General features: G+C 46.9%; 1 protein-coding gene across 13 annotated transcripts; it reads right to left on the minus strand.

The window, feature by feature from the left end:
- Nucleotides 1-269: 269 nt before the first annotated feature.
- Nucleotides 270-25,283, minus strand: ERMARD (ER membrane associated RNA degradation). Of its 13 annotated transcripts, XM_078054442.1 has the most exons (20): nucleotides 24,382-25,280; nucleotides 23,967-24,107; nucleotides 22,418-22,479; nucleotides 22,156-22,324; nucleotides 20,602-20,741; nucleotides 19,251-19,352; nucleotides 18,871-18,960; nucleotides 16,747-16,844; nucleotides 16,175-16,311; nucleotides 15,346-15,460; nucleotides 14,643-14,745; nucleotides 11,829-11,858; nucleotides 10,341-10,409; nucleotides 8,590-8,763; nucleotides 5,834-5,917; nucleotides 4,130-4,218; nucleotides 3,461-3,586; nucleotides 2,894-3,112; nucleotides 1,917-2,030; nucleotides 270-458 (listed from the first exon to the last, which is right to left on the minus strand). In XM_078054442.1, the coding sequence occupies exons 4-20, from the start codon at nucleotides 22,322-22,324 to the stop codon at nucleotides 275-277; spliced, it is 2,043 nt and encodes a 680-aa protein (XP_077910568.1). In that variant the 5' UTR covers nucleotides 22,418-22,479; nucleotides 23,967-24,107; nucleotides 24,382-25,280; the 3' UTR covers nucleotides 270-274. The 13 variants fall into 13 exon arrangements, with proteins under 13 accessions (XP_077910568.1, XP_077910574.1, XP_077910572.1 ...); XM_078054448.1 differs by lacking the exon at nucleotides 23,967-24,107 and having other exon boundaries at nucleotides 20,262-20,736; nucleotides 24,382-25,281; XM_078054446.1 differs by lacking the exon at nucleotides 23,967-24,107 and having other exon boundaries at nucleotides 20,602-20,736.
- Nucleotides 25,284-25,360: the final 77 nt, after the last annotated feature.

A 25,360-nucleotide genomic window follows, 5' to 3' on the forward strand; every position in this document is an offset into this window, starting at 1 on the left:
TCCTGGGTGACATGTGGGTATAAAGCTCCCCCTGGACACTGTGTCATGGTGGCCAAAATGCTGCGGCCATTTGGTCCCAGGAAGGGACCCAGCTTGAGGTTCACACAAACGCGGGAACAGCAATTCAGAAAACTGCAGAGAAATGGAACTTGATCCCTGATCAATCAGAGCCTGCAATCCACCCTACCTTTGGCTTTTCAATTTCCATGCTAGTAAAGCCTATTCAGGCTGAGCTTTCAGATGTAGCCAAAAGCATCTTGACTTCTAAGTGTTTTCATAAGCCTCCTTTACTTGCGGATTTCTTGGCTAAATGTATTAACATTTGTTTCTTCTCACTGAAAGTCCAAATTTTCAACAGAGCTGTACGTGTAAGATTGATAGTTTCGTTCCACTTGTTCTTCTGCTGGCTGGTGTAAGTCACCAGGTTCTCCGTGTACTGCAAGATCGACTTTAAGAACCTGTTTTAACAAAAAGACATTAATTTCTTTATTCTATTATAAAATGCAACAATGATTTAAATGCACTCTTTTCGTTTTGGAATTTAAAGTACTGCACTTAAGGGGTGCCTGGGTGGCTCAGTTGGTTGAGCGACTGCCTTTGGCTCAGGTCATGATCCCAGGGTCCTGGGATCGAGCCCCGCATCGGGCTCCCTGCTCAGCAGAAAGCCTGCTTCTCGCTCTCCCACTCCCCCTGCTTGTGTTCCCTCTCTCACTGTGTCTCTGTCAAATAAATACAATCTTAAAAAAAAATAAAAATAAAGTACTGCACCTAATTTTTGTCTGTAAATTCGAATAAAAGAGCCACATGCAAAATGGAAGTGAGAACAGAAGCTAGAGGAAGAGATGCTGAATCGTACGTGTCCCTGGAGAGGCAGCTGGACCCCGGACGAGTTACACGCCCGAGCGCCTTGTTAAACTCACGCTCACATCAGGTAAGATGGTTGCATGTGATGGAACTGCACTCCAGAAAAGGCGTTAGAGACCGCCTGGATTAAATGCCATGTGCACATGCAATGCACACAACGGGGAGTGTGCAGGCCCTGCAGCCCCACGGGGGTGCCTCTCTGGCCCCGGGCATCCCACACCTGCCCTGTAATGCAGGTGCACTGTCTCCCGGGAGACACTTTCCACTCGGACACAGCACTGCTGAGAGGTGTTTATCAAATGGTTCCCAGGCTCTTCTCCAGCGGGTGGGGATCAGGTCATGCTTCTACTTTCCAAGTTCTCCCCAGTTTGCCAAGTAGGCTGGCAACGTTCCCCAACTTCTAATCCTGAATATTTTCAAACTCAGAAGTTAAAGGAATCATATAATGGAAGTCCACAGATCCTTCATCTAGAGAGTGGGACTCAGCTGCGGATGACTTTGTATCTGGCAACGTCTGCATCATTTTGGGCTGTCACCACGCGGAGCTACCAGCACGCAATGCTGGGGGCCAGGGAGCTACTCCCACCGTGCACGCTCAGATGGCCCACACAGACGACCCCCCAGCGCAGAATGTGGGGGCGGGGGGGCTCACATGGAGCCACCGATCCGTAACACTCAGCGTGGCGGCCACCCTGGTTCCCACCTGGGTTCCACGTTTCTTTAAGACAATACCAGCCCTACTTTCACATTTACTTTAAACACGAGGTACGTGCTCCCTGCAATATCACTCTCTGCGTGGCGGTGGTGTTATGACAGAGTGAGGAATTCTGAGAGCGTTTGCCAGCTCATCCCATTTAATTTTCTGAAATGAGCCTACATGGGTGTTAGTTTCAAAGGTTCACAAACTTGCACCAAAATCCACAGAGAAAAACAGTAAAGAGCCAACCAAGACTGTGGGCTTAAAAAAATAATAATGAAATAAAATAACCAATAGAAGTGAAATCACTTAAATTTACTAAAAGTTTCATTTCTTATACATACAACACACTTACTTTAGATACTGTTGATATTCGTAAGTATTTTTTCCACGAACCACATGAATGTTGACCAATTCCAGGGCAATCAGCAATAAAATCAGGTAAAGCACAGGAGACAGAAGCTTAATACTAAAAAAGATGAAGTAAGGTAAAATTTGACAAACGTAAGAATTTTGCACTTTCATTAGTGAAAACTCTTTTTCAAGGGAACTTAAATTCAGCCTTCCAAGGCCGCTTTGTGGCAGTTTCCCTGTGGGCCCCCGCCCCGCCCCGGCCCACCTGCCCCGGCCCCCGCCCCCGGAGCGCCGGCCAACCGCCGCCGGCCTCCCAGCCACCGCGGCTCAGGAGCAAGACGGCACCGGCTCTGTGTCCAGCAGTCCCTCTGGCTCTGGGCCTCTGTCTGCAGCGTCTGTCCTACGGTCTGGTATTTGGGAAACGACTCCCACAAGAAGAAACACAAATGGCTCAAACCTGGAAATGTGTTCAATGTCTCCAGGACAAAGATATGCTGATCAAAGTAAGATATTATCTTGTGCTCATGAAACCGGTAGGGAATTTTTCTGAAATACACCGTTTGGGGAAGGATGTAACGTAACAGGCACCGTCTTATAAAGTGCTGGTTAGAGCGTACCTTTCAGAAGCAGCCAAGGAAAACCCATTAAAGGCTTTATAGACACAGATACCACTCAAGCAGAGCTCTAGGAATTTGTCCAAAACGGTGATTTCTTAAGGATGTAGAACATCCTAAAATACACAACAGGTAAGGAACCAGAATGCTGGCATACCCAAGTTAACTTGCTGTTAATATTTTAAATCCAGATACTCATTTGGGTCAGTGGCACCCATATTCTCTTACACCAAAATCACAACAGTATTTAACACACTACGTGTCCTCTGCAAGTGAGTATTCCCCTCAAAGTAGGAATCAGCTGCATCCCAACAGAACCCCTGCCCAGCGGGGCGTCTCCGGACCAGGCCCGCGAGCCACACACCTAGTGAGCATGTGCAGGTAGGTCTGCCTCTGCCGGGAGCGCAGTCTCCTTTCCACCCACTGCTGGTGTCTCAGCTCCACAGAGGCAGCGACCTGGCTGGACACGCGGGCACAGTGTGCGCTGATGTTTCGGAGCACGGTGAGCACCTCCAGAACGGTTCTGGGACAGAAGAGAGTTGGGACAGGGGTGCCGCAGAGTTCCTGGATCACCTGGGGCCACCTGGGGATTGGAATGCAAGTTCTCATGGGGCACGTTCACCGCCCAGACCCCCGACGCTCAGCTTCTGGGGAGCAGTGGCCGTTACACAGTGTGCTCAGTTCTGCAGGCCTCACGCACATGCACACACACTTAACTGTGGGGGGCAGAGTGTGCAAGAGAGCCCCGTCAGGCACACCAGCACCTCACGAGCACGGAGGGTGGGCTCCCCGGTCTCTGGTGGCACAGCCACAGTGGGGCCGAATGCCGCCGCAAGCCCACAGACGTTACGACACAGAAAACAGCTGAGTGCGGGAGCCCGACGCGGCTGGTCAGCGCTCCGGCAATTCCCGACACTTCTCAGAGACTCACCTCTCGGCGGGAAGACTGTCCCAGTCGCTGACAACACCACGGCTCTCGGGCAAGTGGCGGGGCAGCGCTCTCAGGATTTCTGTGATTAGAGCTTCGCAGGCCTGTGTTTCAGAAGTACCTTTTAATCTGAAAAACAGAAGGTATGCAGATCAGCCCAAGCAGTGCCGTGCAAATGTTTAATGGTTCACTTAATCTGCAACGTAGTTTTCCCAAATATAAAATGAAAAACCCACTGTCAGAGGCAATTAAAAATAAACGACAGGCTAAAAGCAACACACATTGTTGACAAAAGCAACAAACCATCTAAGTTATTACTCCTACGAGATGAATCTGCTATATCCTGATTCCAAAATCTCTATCCCTACTTCTCTCCTGCCCTTTAGATCCTATGTCTAATCACCCACTAAATATTTCGAGCAGACACCATCCTCCTCCCCACAAAGCCTGCCTCTGTTCCTGTGTTCGTGGTCTCCCCAAATGGCCCACCACCGGCTGGGCCCTCAGCGGGGAGACCGCACCCCCTGCGCCTCCACCGAGTGGCCTGCCCTGCCCACCGAGGCCTAGCAAGCCCCCTGCACTTGGTCTTCCCATGGCGCCGCTGAGACCTCACGTGGAGGTTGGCGTCCACTGGGGACTGTGAGGTCTGCATGACCGCAGGACAGAACTCACCTGGCTGCCTCCTCGGCCTCTTCAGGCAAAGGCAGGAGGGGCCAAGCCCTGATGCTCTTCTCACAGCTCAGCACCTGAGAGGAAAAGTCCTACTGCTTTTAAAGATTTTACAGTAACAGTCTGGAAAATATTTTTGTAACTATTATGAACGTAGCAATCACTTTCTAGGAGATATATATTGGCAAAATTGTTACAGATCTTACAACATTTTAAAACCAGGTGGTGGGTCTCAGTTATTCAATACCATCAGATAAGCGAAGCCCAGTGAAATTAACGGGAGATTAGGAGGTAGTTAACATGTGGAGTAGTTGTAAAACATATCAGCAAACTCCTGACACCCCTGTTGAGAGCGGAGGTCCTCGTCCCCTCCCGAATCAGGACGTGCTTTGGTGAGTGGCCTTCCCCCAGACGACACAGTGGAAGTGAGGATGTGTGTGATTCTGGAAGCCAGGTCAGAAAGGGCGGCACTTCTCCCTGGTTTGCTGGGAGGCCCCGCACCAACTTCTCATCTTCTCAGATGGAATACCAAACCAGGGGAGCCCATGCCAAATTTCTGACTCACGAAAGTGTAAGCAAATTAAACACTGACACCACTGAATGTGGGTAATTTATGCAGCAGTAGTGAGCAGAGCAATGACCTTAAAAAGAACGGATGCAAGACTGCTAAACGAAAAATGAATACATCACGGGCAGCAAGAATAAGAAGCTGCAGGGGAGGGGGAGGGTCAGAAACACCCACTGGGGGGCACGGAGGGGCCTCCACCAGGGCCGTGGCAGCAGCGGCCAAGGAGCAGGGGGGCTCGTGAGGCTGGAGATTCGGCCGCAGAGGTCTACGGGCAAATCCTGCCTTCCTGAAGCTTCTCTTCCTTCTGGGATGTCCCCCTTCTCTGTCCCTTCCCTTCCTCCCTCCCGACTCTGCAGGTCAGGGTGCTGCAGGCACCTGGCATCCTCCCTTGCAGCCCGATGACTCGCTGCTGAACTAGAAACTAGGGGGCACAGGTATTCGGGTTGAATTCTTTCCTCACGTAGCACCAGGAGAGTAAAACACCTCTAGAACTCTCTGCACATCCACTGCCGACAGCCCCTTCTAACTGACACTACTTCTCTTAAGACGTCATCAGTGACACTCAGTTGTCTCGGGCAGTTCTTCCATCTGCCGCTGTAAATCTCTCCCTAAATCCTTACGTGTGGATCCCCCAGCTTCCATTTAGAGGCCAGCTCACTGATGAATGTCTGCATTAGCAACTATCATGACTATTCTAGTCTTAGAGACAACCCCATCCTTGCCCCTTGCACATTCATATCCAGCTACATGGAAAATAAGGCACCCAAGCTCATTTCTATACTGGAACCTCCTGGCAGAAATGCTTCAAAGTCTGTGGTTTCCATGATCTAATTTACACGGGAACAAGCTCTGGTCTCGCCTGGTAAAAGGAACATTGCCCAAGTGAAGGCAACGACCTGCTGACCCAGCCGCCACACCTCAAATACTAAAATCACCGGAAACAACAAACACCATCATTACTGCTCTGCCGAACGTCAGATGTGAGGCTCGGAGGGACGGAGCTACGTGGCCAAGGCCACCTCCTGAGCACAGCCTCCGCTCGCAGCCCTGAGGTCCAGCCTGCCAGGCCGCCGGGACCAGTGGGCATCTCTGCTGCGGGTGCCGGGCACGCCCCTCCCGATAGCCCACGTGCGGCTCACCTGTTTTTTAAGCTGAGCAACTGGGTGGAAGTGGGCGTGGTAACCCTCCGCAAGACCAACCAGTGACTTTATCGCTGCTTTTTCCTGGTTCAGAAAAAACAGACAAGGGTTACCACGACGTGTGGTCAGGCCCCCAGTTTTCTGCTGAATGCGAGTCACACGAGAGCCCCCGTCTCACCATGTTCCTTCAGCTGTAACAGAGCAAGACTCTTCACCAAAACAGGTCTGAGACAGTGGTCAAATCATAACAGAGGTGTTTTAAATGAAGCCAATTAACAATGATAAATAACAAAGGCCACATCCACTTTGTTCAAAATCAGTGGCACTAGAAATACATAATAAGACTCCAAAATGGAAAATAAGAATGTCTCCAAAAAAAATAGAATGGGAATTTAAACATTAAAAATCAGTACAACCAAAAGAGAGTCATATTGCTACACATGTAAATGTTGAAAAAAAGAGTAAAAATAACATTATTTACACCTGATATAACTGTGTGGCTGGAAAATCCATGCTGGCTGACTAAAAACTATCAGAAACAAAAAGAAAAGTCAGTGAGTTGACAGCTGACTAACAATACACCAATAATCAGTCGCTTTCCCACACAGAAGCAGTAACTCCCCAGAATTCTCAACAGCACAAAGCGAGTCACTAAATATCCAGACGCAAACGTTTCGTTCGCTCAAAGACCCAAGTCCTACCGCACAGCAGAGAGGTTCTGTGCACAAGGCAGGCAGGCCGACCTCCACGTGGGGCAGCCGCAACTCACACGTGTGAAGACTAGTGATGAAGGCACAAGAGGCCCCGGGCCCAACAGAGCACACGGCTTTTCATCTGAGAGGTGAGACCATGGGAGGGCGGGCCTACGGAGGACCCCTCTGGCTGCTGCACTAACAAGAGAACAGGGGGCCACTGCAGCGAGGGCAGGTAAGGCTGGGGCAGCTCGGCCCAGCACACGGCACAGGAGGATGTGGACAAGCAAAGACAGGAGATTCTGGCCTCTGGATGGCGCTGCCACTTAGAGGGAGGCTCTGTGAGGGAAGGCTGAGGACACGGAGACACCACGTTTGGGAATAATGTTCACTGTTGTAAAAACCATCAATTACCCCTAAATGAATCCATCAAGAGCCAATCCTGTTTGTCGCTTGGTTAGTCTTGGGCTTTGTGTTTACTGTAACTATACAAGTTTGCCTACAATCCTAATAGGGAGGAGGTGGGGAAATTCTGAAAAAGAGAGATGGGAAAGTAACCTTACAGACATGGAACTCTGTCATGAAGGTGAGTACGAATACACAAGGAGACCAAGCCCACCGCACATACTACAGAGATGTCTGTCTTTCAAATGCTCTTGGGCCAACTTGCAAGCCTTTTGTCTAAGAAAAGGAAAAAAAAAACCCACAAAAAAACAAAAACAAGTAAACCTAGATTCTCTAACTCACTCCCAGATGAAATAAATTCCAGCTGGATCAAAAAATGTAAATGGGAAAAAATCCTATAAAGGTACCAGGGAAATGCATGTATATGTTCATAATTTTGGAAAGCAAAGGGTCTTTTAAGAATAATTCCAGGGGCGCCTGGGTGGCTCAGTCGTTAAGCATGTGCCTTCAGCTCAGGTCATGATCCCAGGGTCCTGGGATCGAGCCCCGCATCGGGCTCCCTGCTCAGCAGGAGGCCTGCTTCTCCCTCTCCCACTCCCCCTGCTTGTGTTCCCTCTCTCGCTGTGTCTTAAATAAAATCTTAAAAATAAATAAATAAATAAATAAAATCTTAAAAGAAAAAAAGAGTAATTCCAAATGCATAAGCCAAAATGAAAAGACCTCAAAACTTCAAGACAAATAAGGAGCAACACGAACATCGGAGTGGTAAGTGCGGCTAATAAACCATAAAAATGCATAAAATGGAGCAAAAGACATTAATCGTTCACAAAAGAATCACACATTTCCAACAAACAATAAAAGACAGCAAAGTAACACATAACAGAGAGATAAAAACATGGTCTTACTGGTACGTTTGCTTTAGAACTATACTTGAACAAATTCACTTACACGTGCCCAAGTGAACAAGGATGTTTACTTGAGACACTGTAATCAGGAGCGTTCCACACATCGGAACTCACCCATCCATGAGGGACAGCTTATACACATGAGGATATACTGGTAAAAAATGTCAGACAGCTGACAGAAATCAGGTAGAAGGAATGCTAATCACTAACAGGTTTCTTCCTCGAGCTGCACCGTGTGCTCGTGGGAAGAGGTGGGAGCAGATGCCCACCCATGAACAGCGTACCGCCCCACAAGGCCTTCCTGAGTGCTGTCAGTTTTCCTATCACGTTTTCTGTTTTGTCTGAACCTTTCAATAATCTTTACAGTAACTGTGACATGTATAATTTGAAAAACAGATTAAAATATCAATAACTAACCCAAATTATTTATTATAAAATAATAAAAGAATTAGTTTACTAATTGATGCAAATATTCCATCTGACCAATTTGTCATTTGTAAAATTTTCTGATATATTTAGTTAATTTGTTTTATACTGGTTGTTTGGTTTGATCACACAATATCAGTTTACCTATTGCAGTAAATATATGCATATAATCAAATCAAGTCACAATTACGTGTTCTGATGGAGGCATACAATAACTCACATAAATTTAAAGAAAAAGTGATTAAGGGTTAATTACATCTGAAAATAAGCTGTATTCTGTCACAGCTGAATAACCGTGCATCTAATGGTTCTCTTCCTTATATGTTACCTTAAGGGCTGCCGACAGATCTTCATCAGTGAATCTGAGTAAAAGTACAACGGAAAATGCAAGCAATTGGTTTGCTGCCTCTTTCGGAAATTCAGGTAAGTTGATTTCCCCATGGCTTAAATGGTCTCTTATACGGGGGCCCTCCTGATGGTTTAGGAAATCCCAAAGAAACTCCTTTCAGAATATAAACAGAGAAAATATTTTGTTAGTTTTCTCAACTGAGGGAATAAAGAATGGGCCATACCTGACCTATCTAGGGAACAGCAGTGTCAGCTTACAGAGACGAGGAAACTGAGCTTCAGAGACAGTTAATCAAGGTAATACAGCTGAGGTACCGTGCTGGGTTCTCCCTGGGAACTCTGTCTCTAACTGCCCCCCGCCGCTTGGGGCAGGACCCTCCCTGGGAAGCCCCAGTCTCTCTAACTGCGGCCTGCCGCTTGGGGCAGGACCCTCCCTGGGAAGCCCCGGTCTCTCTAACTGCGGCCCGCTGCTTGGGGAGGACTCTCCCTGGGAAGCCCCAGTCTAACTGCGGCCCGCTGCTTGGGGAGGACTCTCCCTGGGAAGCCCCAGTCTCTCTAACTGCGGCCCGCTGCTTGGGGCAGGACCCTCCCTGGGAAGCCCTGGTCTCTCTAACTGCCCCCCGCTGCTTGGGGAGGACTCTCCCTGGGAAGCCCCAGTCTAACTGCCCCCCGTTGCTTGGGGAGGACTCTCCCTGGGAAGCCCCGGTCTCTCTAACTGTGGCCCGCTGCTTGGGGCAGGACCCTCCCTGGGAAGCCCTGGTCTCTCTAACTGCCCCCCGCTGCTTGGGCAGGACCCTCCCTGGGAAGCCCTGGTCTCTCTAACTGCCCCCCGCTGCTTGGGGAGGACTCTCCCTGGGAAGCCCCGGTCTAACTGCCCCCCGCTGCTTGGGGAGGACTCTCCCTGGGAAGCCCTGGTCTAACTGCCCCCCGCTGCTTGGGGAGGACTGACAAGGAAGTGGACAGCACCAGTGCTTTAGTAAAACTCACCAGGTCTTACTCACATCCCCCCGAAGGAACAGGTAGAGGTGTCCACGTCTGGAAGCTAACTTTCCTCCTGCCTCAACACAGCCCTTGCCCCTCCCTGTCCTGAGGCCTCTCTCAGATCTGTGCCCTCCTCTGTGAAGCCCCCCACAGTGAGGACAGCTGCTTCTTCCCCAGTGCAGGCTGGAGCAGAAAGAGTCAGAAGTGCTGAGCCGGGCGAGCGGCTGGTGGACAGAGCAGTCCCGGAGATTCAGGAGGGAAACAAATGTCAGATAAACTCGCTCACTCACCCTCACTTACTGCTGCCAGAAACGACACCCAGAGACCGCGGAGAATCCCACTAATGTCACCCATTAGAACTCAGGCTGCTAATAATGCTCAGTGGAAAGGAAGAAATATAAAAATTCTACTGAGAGTCCAAAGTAGCCACTGTAATAGTTTCATAAAAAAACAAGTGTTAAGTAGGAAACGGACCTGGCTGGACACCACTGTCTGGCCCCCCCAGCACCACGGTCCCAGCGACACACTCACAGGCCGCCGGGGGGGCTGCCTCCAGCAGCAGGCCTCAGAAAAAGGGCCTTGAAGCCCAAGCTGCAATCTGCCGCCGGTGTGACGCTGAGACAGTGCGGGGGTGGTTCAGAAGTGCTCTTTGTGAGCAGATCACAAGCCAAGATTAACTTCATTTTGGAGAAGTGCTAACCACATCCATAAATAGAAGAATATGAGATCGGAAAAGGCCTAGTATTTTACCATTGCAGGCTCTCCAAGGAGAAGAGGAAGCTGATTGATTTTACCATCATCCAAGTGTTTTGCCAATATCTAAAACACCAAAGATAAATACATTAATTAATTAGTGCACACACATGTACCTACAGAACCTTCAGAGTCAAAGGATGGAGGATCTTTGGTTACAACATGCTACGGAAGCCCAGAGCAAAGCAAATAAGGACAGTCTTAAAGACATAGCCAGCCACCCGTTTTCTTAACCAGTATGATGACTTTAGGAATACATAGGAATATGTATGTATCTTAATTGTGCGTGTATGTGGGTGTTTATGTGTACTTACATGCATATATGGATACGTGTGATAATGTGTATATATGTGTGTGGATGTGTATTTATAGGTGTATTTGTGTGTACCAGTGCAGGACTGCCTATCCATGTGTGTGTATTTGTGCATACGTATGCTGATGCGTATTTACATGCGTGTAGGTGGACGTGTGTATATATCTGTGCATGTTTCTGTATTGTATGTATGTGTTTACGTTATCTAGAAGTACATGCATGTATGTGTGTATGTGTGTTCAAGTGTATTTGTATGTGTAAGTATGTGTGTATGTATGTATTCACATGTGCTTGTGTGTGTTCCTATTTGTATGTGTGTGTTCATATATATTCACATGTGTGAGTGTGCATCCATGTGTATGTGTGTGTATGTGGATAGAAGTATAAATCAGAGTTACCTTATACACCACTTCTTAACACACCAGTTTGGAACCCAACCACCCAATCCAACACAATAGACCCTAATCCCATACAGATATGACTACGTTATCTAATTTAATCCTCACAGCATCAAACATATTATGTATTAAATGATAGCAAATTATTTACCTAATGGAATAAAGTCTACAGGTAAACAGACACATTGCTTAATCCCACCCACCACCCATTCACTAAGGAATCTAAGAGTTATCTTAAAGGCAAAGTAATCTAAACACCCAAATCTCTCCCCAGAGACTCTCCCTTTGTTTCCTCCTGTCGGCTAACTCTGTGAAATCACACTTCAGGCTACATGAGAATTATTATCCAGGATTACACACACATAAAAGCCTCTATACTCTAAAGTGATAAAAAATATTTTCAATGGCAATTTTTACTAGCCCAGATTTTCAGCTTTAGATTCACAAACCCAATTCACAGATTAAATGCATTGTTGTACACTTACAACCTCAGTTCATGTATATTTCATGTGCAAAAGAAGCAAGTGTTAATCTTAAATCTAAAATGTAACCTCTAAATAATCATAGCATATAATATTATTATCTCTTGGCATTTTCCAATGTTGCTCTTTCCATAACTTCAGAAACTAGGTAAATCATACTGGATCTCAAAATTAGCCTGAAAACTACACTTTATAATAAAGTGGGGTTTTTTGCATGTATGACTATCAACATTTCCTGTGTAGTAAAAAACAATGTTTTATTTGTTTCCAGATACTCCCTAAGTTTACTTACTTCATCGAAGGTGGTATAAAGAGCCGTGGACTTCAGAAAAGGAAAGAAAAGAAATAATTAAAACAAAATGTAAGTACTCAAAGGAGAAAAATCAATTCTAGTACATGGCCACAAATATGAAACCTTCTTTCGAAAATAAATCTTAACACAGCAGCACCTTGGGAAGAATGCCATTGGCATCGTGGCGTATCATCAAAGATGGGGACCTACGGTGAGCCTGGCAGGGGGGCCCTGTTCAAACTCTGCTCTCACCACGTGCTTCAGCTCAGGTTCTTCTCATCACACAGCACGACTCACACACACGTGTGTGCAAGTCAGCACAACTGGACGTGTTCTCCCACAAATGGCCTGTGTTTTGCACGCCTCCTGGCGTGACCGGTCCCGTCTACGGACACAGGCCCTGCAGCTGGCTCTCTCAACATCCACTCCCGGCTTCCGTGCTCCCTGGAAGTGAGACCCTGCACACCTCCCCACCTAGGTTTCTCTGCAAAACGGGACACGAGTAGTGCCCATCCTGAAAGGCTGCTGGGGAATTCAGTAAGATTTTACACACACTGTGATGAAATCAGCATTCTGTGGAAGCCAGCTCTCAAAAAAAGTGTCTCATTTAACATATTTTCAATTTAACATTATGAAATTTCCTTCAACATTTATTACGACGTAGATACCTATAAAGTCTGTTATCTTTACAGCCCCCAAACCTATGCTACTGACCCTAAAACTTCTCCTGAGCTCTAGTCTAAGCATCCAACTGCCTACTAAATACTGAACTTTTCACTGATCTCCATAAACTGCAGGCATTAACTTCTACCTTGTTTAAGGAATGGGTATAAATGTCTTATCTCTCACCCCTCATACATAAGCTTCTTAAAGTCACACCATCTTACTCATCTTCCGATCTTCCACTGATCTCAGAGACCTTATGCTGTAAGTATTCAGTAAACAGTAACCACCTGTGCACAGCACTTTACAGCTTTATAAAGCATTTTCACATATGCATTGCCTTATAAATAAGTTGACGTGGTGTTTATTCTGAACAAGAGCCTGGCCTACAATTTAAGACATTGTTTGATAAAAACAGTCATGCTATTTACTTGTGTGGCCAAATACCACGTAAATGACCGAATCTGTTTACACCCCCGTGAAGTAATCCCAAGCGTACTCGAGTGAGAGCTGTGACAACCGGGGTCTCGCTCTTTCTGCTGGAGACAGACGCTGCACGACATTGCCCAGGGCAGAGCCGATGGGAAAGGCACCAGGCATGGGCATCAGGGGACACAACCGTGAGCACTGCACTCCTGAGGAGCCTGCACTAGAAACCTGTACAAACAGGCACGGAAGGCAGCGAACTGCCTGGAGATAAAACAGAGGCAGGACGCAGGGAAGAGAAGCTGCTGCATCGGAGGGGTCAAGGCTCTGGAGGTCACTCATATGGCCTGAAGCGGTCTGGCAGGGACAGTGGGCAAAGCCTGCGAAAAGAACGTTCTGGAACTGGCGAGGGGCCTCGGTTATGCCGGAGGAATCCGACAGGAGAGGAGACAGACCGGAGGAAGGCGGGTCCACATGGGGTCCCCGGAACGCCCTGCGCAAGCTCTAAGCTCGCTGCAGGTACTGGGGTGCCCCTAAAGTTCTAAGCAGATGAGACATGAAAGACGTAAGACTATTCATCACCGGGAGAGGAGCCGGGTGAGGCCTCAGCGTTCAGAACAGATGGGTGGGGCTGGACACTGAGTGGATTAAGGGGACGCAGCACAAGGTGGTGCTGGAGGCTGGTACCCAGCGCCTGCAGACGGGGATAATAAGGAACACCAGAGAACAAATTTGTGGGAGGAAAAGTGAGCTTTGTAGCAATAAAGGAGTTTGAGACCTGAAAACGTTCAGCAAATGCGGTAAGCCTAACTCGGGAGGAGGATGAGCTGAGCTCGAGGAGACGACTGCCTGGGACAGCCCCTGCCGTTCACGGGACAGACTGCTGTCCCAACACCTCTCCGGCCGCATCGACAGCTCAGCCTGTGTCAGGCTTTCGCTTTCATTGGTTCGAAGTATTTTCCAATCCTTGTTCCCCTGGAAGCAGGGCGGCTAAGACGTGGGAGGGAGTAAGATCTACCGCGGCAGATCCAGGGAGCACAGGGCTGGGAACAGAATGGTGAGGAATGCCTCTGGAAAGGGGCGGAAAGACGAAGCTGACTGAGTGAGAGAAACAAGAGTTCTGGGTGCAGCCCCGACACACGCACCCCCTTGCCTCTGCCAGGTGACTGGGCACAGGGCCACCCAGAAGCTTCCCCAAGCTCCCTGGCAGTTCTGGCCCAGAGCTGCGTCCTGCGGCTACAAGGCTACGCGGTTTCTACTCTCCTGACAAGTCTGAAATACTTGGAAATACAGAACGATCAAAAACAATCACAAATGGGGCGCCTGGGTGGCTCAGTTGGTTGGGCGACTGCCTTCGGCTCAGGTCATGATCCTGGAGTCCCTGGATCCAGTCCCGCATCGGGCTCCCTGCTCGGCAGGGAGTCTGCTTCTCCCTCTGACCCTCCCGACCCTCCCCCCTCTCGTGTGCTCTCTGTCTCTCTCTCTCAAATAAATAAATAAAATCTTTATTTTAAAAAAAAAAAAAACAATCACAAATAATTATAAACCATATAAAATCATTATAATAGGAAGCCACAAAAAACAACACTCGAGCGTTCCAAAGAAAATTCTTAGCTAAAAAATTCATTTAATGCTAAACAAAAATGAGATATTAAAAACTTTTAATTAGGCAGAGAAAACCGTCAATACAGCGGCAACCACCATCAATCACGGAAGCATGTGTACCTCAGCGGTCAGAAGTCTTTTTGGACATTGGTTAACAGTGGCAAAAACTCTCCTGAGTCCCGTCTCTAACTGTGTCAGTAACAACATGGCACAGTCGGCAAACCTGTGAAATTGAAGTGAAATAGGCAAATCTCAAGCTTTAAAAGTAAACACTGGCATCGACCCCAAATAGCGGTGCTTTGTTCCAGGTATTACCAGGGTGTGATCGAGGCGAGGAGGGTGACTACTCGCTAACACGAGGACAAAGCAGAGTCACAGGCTCCTTACACTCGTGAGCTTAAATCTATTTTCCACTGTTCTGACATAAGAGAAGCTCCAGAATAAAAGGTCATCAAAGATCTGCCCAATTCTTCCCACTACTTGTAAGAAATACTCAAATTGCAGGATTTGGGGGGGTTCTCAAGGTACGAACGAACACACGGACAACAGAACCTGAAGGGAGGCAAAGGCCGTGGGCCTCGCGATGTCCACGTGCATCTGCTTTGCTCCCCAGGAAACCGAGTCGAACTTACCTCCTCCTGGCTGCAGGATTCTTTAACACAGGACTCTCATAGTTAGAACTCAAATGACACCGAAAAGTTGATTCCAAAGAATGATTATCGGTATCGACTACACCAAAAGGCTGATGCGTTAACGTTTCAGTCAGCACTGTGAAGGCATTTTAAGCTCAGCCGTGCTGGAGAGGACCAGCCTCCTCACTTACCTGTGTGACCTGAACCCGATTAATGCAGCTTCCCAGTACGGCAACATGACCTTTAATATGAAAGTGGATTTCTTCATCACTTCTTCTAATACTGAAAGTACCTCAGAAGTAACGTCTGCAAAATAACAAGAGTTTTAAGCACAATCACCCTAATCAGTTGAAGAACAACGTAAGCAGACTCAGGGCAGGAGGCTCACGAGTCGTAGGTGACCGTGGCACCCCTGGGGCAAGGGGAGGCGCACGACGGCCTCTTCATGACTCAGGCCACAGCTGTGAGGAGAGGACGTCAGGGCTGACCAGCTGACCACGCTAAGAAAAGTAAGATACATTTTCAGAAGGGAGAGGAACAAGACTCAACCCTGAGGTAAACTAGGGACTCTGCCTGATGACGACGTGTCTGTGCAGGTTCATCCCTGGCAACAAATGTGCTCTGCGGGGGGATGCTGCACGTGTCAGGGCGGGGGCTTCCAGGGAATCTCCACACCTCCCCATCCATTTTGTTCCAAACTGAAAACTGCTCTAAAAAAGTCTTAAAAAGTGTGTATTACTGGCAGTCAGCGGACTACCAAAGGGTCTGTGGCACAAAAAGGCTAAGACTGCCAGGATAGGGTGATCTGGGTTACTCCTGCCATGATTTACATCAGAGATTCAGCCCCGCTGTAGGGGGTGAGGTTTTATGTAGCAAAGTTTAAGCAGCTTCGAAAGTTCTTCTTCTCCTGCCTCTGGAAAGTCGTCCATCGAAAGGGCTCAAGTCCCCGCGCCACTTCCTGACTTTATCCCTACCTTTACGAAGACACATTCAGGGGAACCTGTGAAGTGTAATACTTGCCAGGGAAAACGGCCAAATCCTCAAGGTTTGTGAGAACGATGAAAGGTCGGTGTGCCAACACAAGTTTAGCTTGTTGCAAGTAACTCTTCAGCAGCTGACCCAATCCCACGGTCAACAGTACCATCATTGAACAGTATCTAGTGCAAAACACCACAGGATCTGTTAGAAAAATGGACTGTCGTACACATAAAGAGATTTACTTTCAAAAGAACAAGTTTAAAATTAAGAAAGTACAACACCATTCAATTGTAGGAAACTCCCCCTGGCTGTGGGAATTGAGCTACACGAGGGCTGGGAGGCTCGAGAGCGCAGTTCTCAGGGTCTCCCACCCCCAGCAGGCAGTGCCCCTCGTCACCTCGCGAGGCTCGGCCTCACAGCTGCCTCTGGGGGGAAGTCAGTGGGTCCCAACCCTGCACACTCCAGGTGGTCATCGACTTCAGCCTGATCTTCAAATTCCTGCCTCAAAACTCTCATCTTTCCCAAAACACATCTTTCCCCAATGTGAAATTCAAGATAAAACAAACTCTTAAGTACATCAAAGAAGAGAGAAAATTACTTTCCTAGCAACATACTTTGGGGGGATCTCGTGAGGGGAGGCAAAGCCGTGCCATAGGGTATTACGCAGGTTGAGTCCACGTGGAGATCCGACGAAGACTTTCAGCACGTCCATCTAATCAGGTTAAGAACAGATTACTGCACAGTTAAATATTCACAGAACTACAGAATAAACTGATATAGTAGTGGGAGAACGTCTGCTTTCTTCTTTAGAGCAGACCCGACACTCTGGCTGGCGTACGGTAGTACTAGTAATCGTAACAGTATTCAAACATTACTGGGCATTTAACACGTCAAACACATTTTGCGTGTATTTATTACTCATTCATCCTCAGAACAACCTATGAGGAGGGCACTACTATTAATCCCACTGTGCAGATGAGGAATACAAGCATGGAGAGCTGAAAGCTAGGTCTCAGGGGCCACGAGCTATAAAGGGGGATGAGATCTGTCCCAGGCTATGCTGCTTTCATCCGGCACATCAAGCGTGCCTACTACCTAGATAAAACAAAACACAAAGTGGGGAGCAGGAAATCCAAAGGAGGCAGACCCTGTGAGGAGGGGCTGGCCCACGGATGCTCCCAGCCCAGACCTCCCCTACTTAGCTGTTGGCTGGAAGCTCACCATTCACCTGCTTCTCTCCCTCCACTTATAAAGACACCCACTATGGGGATCCCGCTTATCAGATGGCAAGACTCGTGCATTTCCATGGGCTCGCTCTTGGTTTGGAGGGCAACACTTTGGAACACATTCAGGATAATAGAAGATATGCAGAGACTAAAATAACTCAAAACCAAGTCATATGAGAAGGAAGAGTATGCCTCCAGAAGACACGGAGAAGGAAGGAAAGCTATCTTCAGACGCCTGAAGGACTCTTGCTAAGAGGAGGAAATGGATGCAGAAATCCTGAATTTCTCTCAAAGGGCAGGACAAGCCAGAGCGGAAGTTACAAAGAGGGTTTCAACTCAGCATCAGAACCCTTGGCAACCAGTCTCTCCATGCAACTCCAGAAACTCTTCACGCTCACATCAATTTTTAATACTTGAATAGTAATACCTAATACTAATAATCATAATAATACTCTCTTAGCTATATTTATTTTTAATTTAGTTTACTACTAACTTTAATTAATTGTTCATACCACCTGGGCAATCAGAAATACAGAAGCCAATGGACTAGTAGAAGGATCTGGGGCTGAGAGTGGCTGCAGGTCAGCAAGAGGCTAACAGCACCCAGGCCGACAACAAACAACAGGCCAAAACACATGGATCTGTTTCAGAAGTCAGTATAACTACAGGAATTTTGTACTTGGTCTTCACTCCATATTCTCTACTAAACAAAGTGCTCTTTAAGCTGACAGGGAACCACTGTAAAGTGGGAGAGCTTTACTGAAAACAGATTTCTTATCCAAAAATAGCAAGTCAGCTGGTAACATATTACACCAGCATTTTAAACATCGTCCTGGCTTGGCAGGCTCGGCTTTGCCCAGGACACTATCCTGGCATTCTTCTGCACCTTGATCCTGCCTCACTCGGTTGCCAAAAGGTTACTCATTAGTCTTAAAGAGCTTTGGTCATGTGGCCTGTTGAAGATTTTGACAAAGTATACAGCTCTGCATGGTTTTAAACTGGCATCTAGTTTTTTTTCACTGTAAGTCTGAACAGTTGCAAAACGGCATAAACTCCCACGTTAAAAAAAAAAAAAAAAATGGATATTTTAGGATAAAACTTTAATATCCCTCCCTAAATGGTCAAAATTTTAGTCTAGAATATATTATTATGATAATTATTAACGTATAATTAATGAAAGCAATAGAGTTTAAATTGTTCATCTGGAAAAAAAATAAAATAAAAATAAAAAAAAAAAAAAAAAAAAAAAAAATTGTTCATCTGGCTGGCCCCCCGAGGCCGTCCCGCCAGAGGCTATTTATACCACGCCAAGACCCAGGATAAGAGACGTGTGTCTTGTGGCTGGAAAAGTGGCAATTTTGAAAGGGGAGGTGGGAAAGGAGAATATGCTCAAATTACAGCTGTCATCAACTTTTTCCTACTGCAGCATCAATTTCTGAGGAGCAAAAGTAGAGCTACTAGGAACGGCTTTGTGTTGTGTCTACTCTATCAGGTTTAGGTGAACAAGCTTACCACAGACCGACCAAAGACCTCGGCAAGCTCCTCAGACGCAAGCAGATCTCTCAAAAGAAAGGGGCATTCCTTCCCATTCAGTAAATACACCTACAATTCAAAGAAGGATTGTATTATAGTTGCATTATAATGAGCCAAACAATGTGAAGAAAAAACCCACCCATAAAGCCACTGTTTGTACAAATGAGGGAGAAAAGCACTGAAGACACCAATGTTTTGATTTCATAATCATTGAAAAAGAAAAATATTAAACATCTGTGCCAAATGATTACATTTCATAGGAAAACAAGAATTAAAATCAAGAAATCTGAGGACAGCTGTAAAAGTCTGATGTTCATTCAGATACTTCAGTGAACCAAAGAAAGAGGTCTCACACTTACATCACCCAAAGCCCGTTCTAGACATGCCGTCAGTTTCATTAAGCTAAGAGGAATAGCGGGACATTGAGGGCTTCCCAAAGCATCAAATATTTCAGGAAATAACTGTGTAGAACAAGACATATGTTAGAATTTGTGATCAGTAAGAAACATTTCCCCAAGTATTTCTCAAGCAATACGATTTATGAAATTCAAACTTCTGAAGATTTCAATTGGTGTATTTTCATGACTTTCTTGGTATAGGTAAACATTTGTTATATAGATACACAGTTGACCCCTGAACACGGGTTTGGACTCCACAGGTCGGCTTACATGTGGATTTTTTCCACACAGTACGGTATTGTAAGTGTATTTTTCTCTTCCTCATGATTTTCTTAATAACGTTTCTCTAAGCTGACTTCATTGCAAGCATACAGTATATAATACATAAAACATCTAAAATACGTGTTAATCAACTACCTTATCAGTAAGGCTTGTGGTCAAGAGTCGGCTATTAGCAGTGCAGCTCTGAGGGAGTCTAAAGTTATATGCAGATTTGCAACTGCACGGGGGGTGGGCACCCTTAGCCCTGCACTGTCCAAGACTCAACTGTTAACAATATCTAAAGAATCAAAAAAATGTTTAATATCTAAGGAGTTTTGAACGTTTTCTTCATTTAAATGTTTATTGAAAGCAATAAATCTGGCATAACTGTAAATTGAAAAGTCAAATATTTTGACCTAAATCTTATTTCCCATTCTGATTAGTTCTTAAAAGTCAATAAACGTGAGGCAGCTCAGCCTGTCATGTAAGAGCTGTTAAAAGGGGAGAAGCAATGACCCTTCTATCTACATCAGGAAATTTGAAGTATTTTATAATTAGACCTTTTATAGTTACTGCCCTACTGTGGTCATTAAATGTGCCAAGTGCAATGGCTGGTTTGCACCAACCAACAAACCAGCCAAAACGTTTGGGCTTGGCCCCACACTACCCCTCCTTCTTTCCATTCACCCTCCACAAGCCAAGCATCCCCACCTGGTTTCCTTGTCCCACTGTCTCAAGAACACCTTACTGTCTGTCCGTAAGGTCTTTGCTTTTTTCTGGAGCAGTCCATCCTCATCTGTCCCAGGACCAGCACCCACATACCTAGCTACTCTCCAACCCCCAGTACGGATACTGCATCCAAAAACTTCCTTTGTTCCAAGGATGTTTCAGGCCATGGCGACTACGTAACATTCCGAGTTTCCCTTGCATCCCTCAAGCAGGCGGAGGGCTTAGAGGATGGAGGAGACCCCTTTAAGATGAACAGGTAACGAGGGCCTCTAAGCAGACTTCGCCAAGTCTTGTATTTCTAAAGGTTGTTCACAGGCCAAACCTCTGGAAAAGCTGTCCACTGCAGCCACGGCATGTATCGCATGTCAAACTGCCCCTTGGTCAGAGATAACAAATGTCGGTGGACGGCCTCACACACAGGGCCCAGCAGCAGCACGGTGCCCCGGTAATCCAGACTCTGGGCTTCAGGGATAAGAAAACCAGTGTTAGTACTACAGCTCCTTACCACGTGATGAAAATGCCTAAGCATCAAAGAAAAAGTGCTTTAATTATGAAGTTTCCATGAAATCAACAACCAGTTTATAGTTGAACTTACAATAAAGATACTCAGATATTGGGCGCCTGGGTGGCTCAGTTGGTTAAGCGACTGCCTTCGGCTCAGGTCATGATCCTGGAGTCCCGGGATCGAGTCCCACACTGGGCTCCCTGCTCAGCAGGGAGTCTGCTTCTCCCCCTGACCCTCCCCCCTCTCATGCTCTCTCTCATCTCTCTCTCGCAAATTTAAAAAAAAAAAAAAAAAAAGATACTCAGATATTGCTGGAAATAAGTTACATGGTGCTTATCTACATCAGGTTGTACAAGGTTGGAAGATACAAAAAGGTTAATCAAGAGAAAATATTTTCTTCACTTTACTTGTATGTAAGTTTATACAAAATCAGGTTCATACTGTATATATAATATTTTAACCTGATTTTTTACTTGACATTATTAGACCGTGAGATTTCCAATGGTGTTATTTTAGAACATATGATTTTTTTTGTTTTAATTTTTTGATAAGTTTGAAACTGAACATTCACACGGCTCACACCCAAAAAATATAAAAGGGTGAAGGTCTCCCTTCTGGCCACCCAGTTCTCTTTCCTACAGCAACTACAGTTATTAATTCCTCGGGATATTTAGAAATACTTATACATACACAAGCAAATACAGTAATATGCCCTTCCTATTTTTTCACTTAGCCCCGTGGTTCAGGGCGATGGGCTCCTCACCCTTCATACCACCACGTAACACTTTCTCGTGTGCCTCTGTCGTAGTCATGCTGTATGCTTGGCTGTTCCCAACGTCTGGGTTGTTTTCTTCCATTTTTGCTTACAATCAGCACCAAGAGTAACCTGGCACAAACACTCTTTCATACCTGTACGTGTGCCTGTCTTACAAATTCCTGGGATGAAACTGCTGGGCCAGAGCATGTTCATTTGCAATTTTTATAACTATTATTAAATTTCCCAACCCACATCCCTGCTCTAAAAAATGTACAATAAAGCCTGGAACACTTAAGACAGCTGTGTAACATCCTACTGGTCATTTCCTACCCAGAATTCCTAGGAGCCCTACTTTCTTCTCTCTTCCGTCTGCCTGTCGGCACGGAGCGAGACCGTTACACCGCGGCCTCCTTCTCACACGGCTTCCTTGGCTCAGCGCTCCTCTGGCCTCATGCCCCCCCGTGTCACCTGATCCCTTTCCTCTTCTGAGCTAGGTCTGTATTGTAACAACCTCTAACTAAAAGAAACAATGGTCAGAAAGGAAAGTTTTACAGCCAAGACGTTCTAAATCGAACAGCACTGACAGCTGCTTGGGGTGCAGAGAACGTACAGACCTGACTGTGTGAGCGTCACGCAGGCTGTGATGGCCGGCCAGCATACTTCACCCCTCTGGGTTACAATGCGACTGATATCACAGCTTTCTCTGACTTCAAACCCGAGTTTACAGATCATATCATAGACTGAGGGAGAAAGACAAGTGGTAATCGGATCCTCTATTAGCATCTGAAATATAAGACATAGAAGACACTATTTAAAAGAAGTAAAAACAGAGTAGTATCGATTATATATTCAAGTCACAAGAAAATCCCCTTCTACCTTAAGTTCAGAACACACTTAGGCACAGCTACTGTTCACACACTTCCCGGCTATCGTGAGAGCTGCAGGATTAAAACACTGGGATTAAATATTAATCAAAGATAGTGTACATAAACTTTATCAAATAAATGTTGAAGATGTGAAATTTTTAATAATATTTGTGAAGATAGGAGTTTACAGAAGCTTGGTACATCTTGTGGATAGTGCATTGTTCCTTTCAGGATTCCTATACTGTCCCAAAGTTATTGAAATGAGCAATTTTTTTTAATGCAGAATGGAAAAGCAGAAAATCAAGCATAATAAACTAAAATGCAAGTAAAAAGCATAGTTCTGAATCCTTATGTGGTATAAGAAGCAGCAAACCATGCTTTTACATGAAGGATTAAGTAATACCAAGATCCTCACAATTATCCCCACATTACACTAACATCACCTTATAAACCTGCAAAGGAGTCACACTGTGGGACTAAAATTATCACGGGGTCTTCATCTGCTGTATCAAGTCAAGGGGTGTGTGTTCTAACATGAGGGATTAAGCCCTAACAGCTCCCTGGTTTGGAAGCTGGTCATCTTGAGTTCCTGCATCCTTCTCAGCATCCCCGTTACACAGTTCACTCCTCCCATTGCCCAGAAGCCTCACTCCCCACTCTCAGCCCTGGCTGCCGACCAATCTTCCATAGACCCAAGGAATGTGTGCCAAATAAGCAGTGATGCTGTGACCTATAGGGCGCACGCTGCTCAGCCGCTCAGGGACCTCGGACACTGCAAGAGAGCAGGGGGAAGACCGGACCCGCTCCTGCTGCCTGCAACCTGGGCCTTCCCCTCCACTCTCTGTCCCTTGGAGCTTCTCCCCAGCAGCAGCGCAGTTGCAGAATCCAGTCTGCAGTTTTCCCAGCACCTGTAGGCCCAGCTTCTTCACCGTGCCCCCACCTGACACACCACCAGCTGTCCAGCGCCTGCTCTTCAAAGGTCTGCTTCCCAGAACTGTCAGGCCCGCCCCATAGCCGAGTAGCACAACCTCCTCCTCATAGATCCAAGTTTCAACTGGGTGGGACCTTCCACCAAGTCTCTAAGTTGTAAAATTCCAACCACTGCCCTGGTTCTCTCAGTCCCACAAGGGAGTGAATGCTTCCTGCAGCTGCCAAGTCCACAATACTTGTAGACATCTCTTTTTATTCTTTTTCTAACAATTCTACACTGTTAACTCTTAATTCTCTTCCTTCAAAGCCTAGTGTGGTTTGTCTTCTGCCTGATACAGAAATGCAGTCCTAAAGGGTTACTTTGATATCAAAAGGGACTCCTTGCATTTTTAAAAAGCATCTGAACTCTAAGCAAGGAGCTCTGGTTCTGGAGTGACAGGTGGCAGGCAAACATATTTTTGCACAAAAGCCCGTCTACTCCACTACTGCAGGCCCTGGATATGGCAACAGAAGCTTTAAGAAATGTCTTCTCTTTTGGCTGTATTCGCCCTTGCAATATAGTTGCCCTGCAGCCTTAACCAAACTGTAAGATCCTAGAGCACCAAGGTCAGATCTTACCCAGAACGTACCCTCACGACACAGCATAGCTCCCAGCACACAGTAAATGAGAGTTAACTGAATCGTCGATGGCTCATCCTTCCTGGAGCTGAAGGGAATGCACTTCAAGTCGTTACAACCTTCAGCTTTTGGGAATAACAATATCCTATCCCCTACCAAGAGATACACAATTCTAGAAGCTGGCTTTTGTTAACTTGCAAGCACATATTGTCTTGAATAATTAACCTCATGTTAATTAGGAATAAAATCCTACTTCAAATCAAGGAATATTAGATACTGCAATACCTTGTGACCCGTGACCGTACATTTTCCCGTTAGTTATGAATGGGCCTGTCCTCCCACTAGAAGCCAGAACCCGCCCTCCCCGTCAGTCCGCGCGCGCGCGTGTGTGTGTGTGTGTGTGTGTGCGCGCGCGCCCACCCATACCTTTACTCCTTGATACTCCAGGGTCTTGTCCAGGGCAGTATGGGCCGGTGCAAATGACCTATACTTAGGACCTTCAATTTGAACTCTTCTTCAGACTCCTTGTACCACTTGCTTTGAAAAAGTTAGTATTCTGAGCCTCCGTTTTAACTGTAAATGGTACAGGATATTATCTTCTAGTGTTGCAGTAATTAGAGATAATACTTGAAAAGCATCTCACGCACAGCACTCAAAAAATAGTAGCTATTGCTAAAAGTGATGATAGATGATTGTATTTAATTCCACGAGGACAGGAAATAAATAAAACCCTATGAGGCAACCCCGTATAACCCGACCTACAGCCATTGAGGCTGTTGTGATTTAGTTTTGTAACCAAAATGGCCTAAAAACGTCGAATTTCGATTTGCAAGTACCACCTGCAGGGGTAAGTATGACACAGTGTAGGAGCAGAGAAAGCTTCCTTCCGAGGACGAAGACCCCACCCGCGAGCGGAATACTACATTCACTCTTCCACTACCGACTCGCGGGTTTCAGCCTGGGGCCTGGGAGGTGCGAGGAACTGCGCCCCTGGAACAATCTGGGGGCCCGGGCGGCGCCAAGGGAAACGAGGGCAAGCGGTGCGTCTTCGGGTCTGGGTCGGGTGCTCATCCTCTCGCCAGCCGCGGACGAGGGGCTGGCAAGGCCGACCTGCTCCCGCGGCGGCGCCTGCACAGACACCACGGAGGCCCGGGGACCGCGGCGCAGAGGCCGCCAGGCCAGCAGGGTGCGGCCGACGCTGCGCCTCCCCCCGCCCGTGCCGCAGCGGGCGCCGCGCAGGCCAACAGCGCGCTCAGGTGCCCACCGGCACCCCGCTTCCCCGCCGCTCTGCCTCCGTCACTTCCAGCTACGGGCGGGCGGCGCGGCTGGATGACGCACGCCTCGCCCCGCCCCTCCCTCCCGGGCGCACTTCTGGCCGGCACGGCGCAGGCGCGGGACTTGAGCT

Source organism: Halichoerus grypus, chromosome 9, assembly GCF_964656455.1.
Source record: "Halichoerus grypus chromosome 9, mHalGry1.hap1.1, whole genome shotgun sequence".
NCBI lineage: Eukaryota > Metazoa > Chordata > Mammalia > Carnivora > Phocidae > Halichoerus > Halichoerus grypus.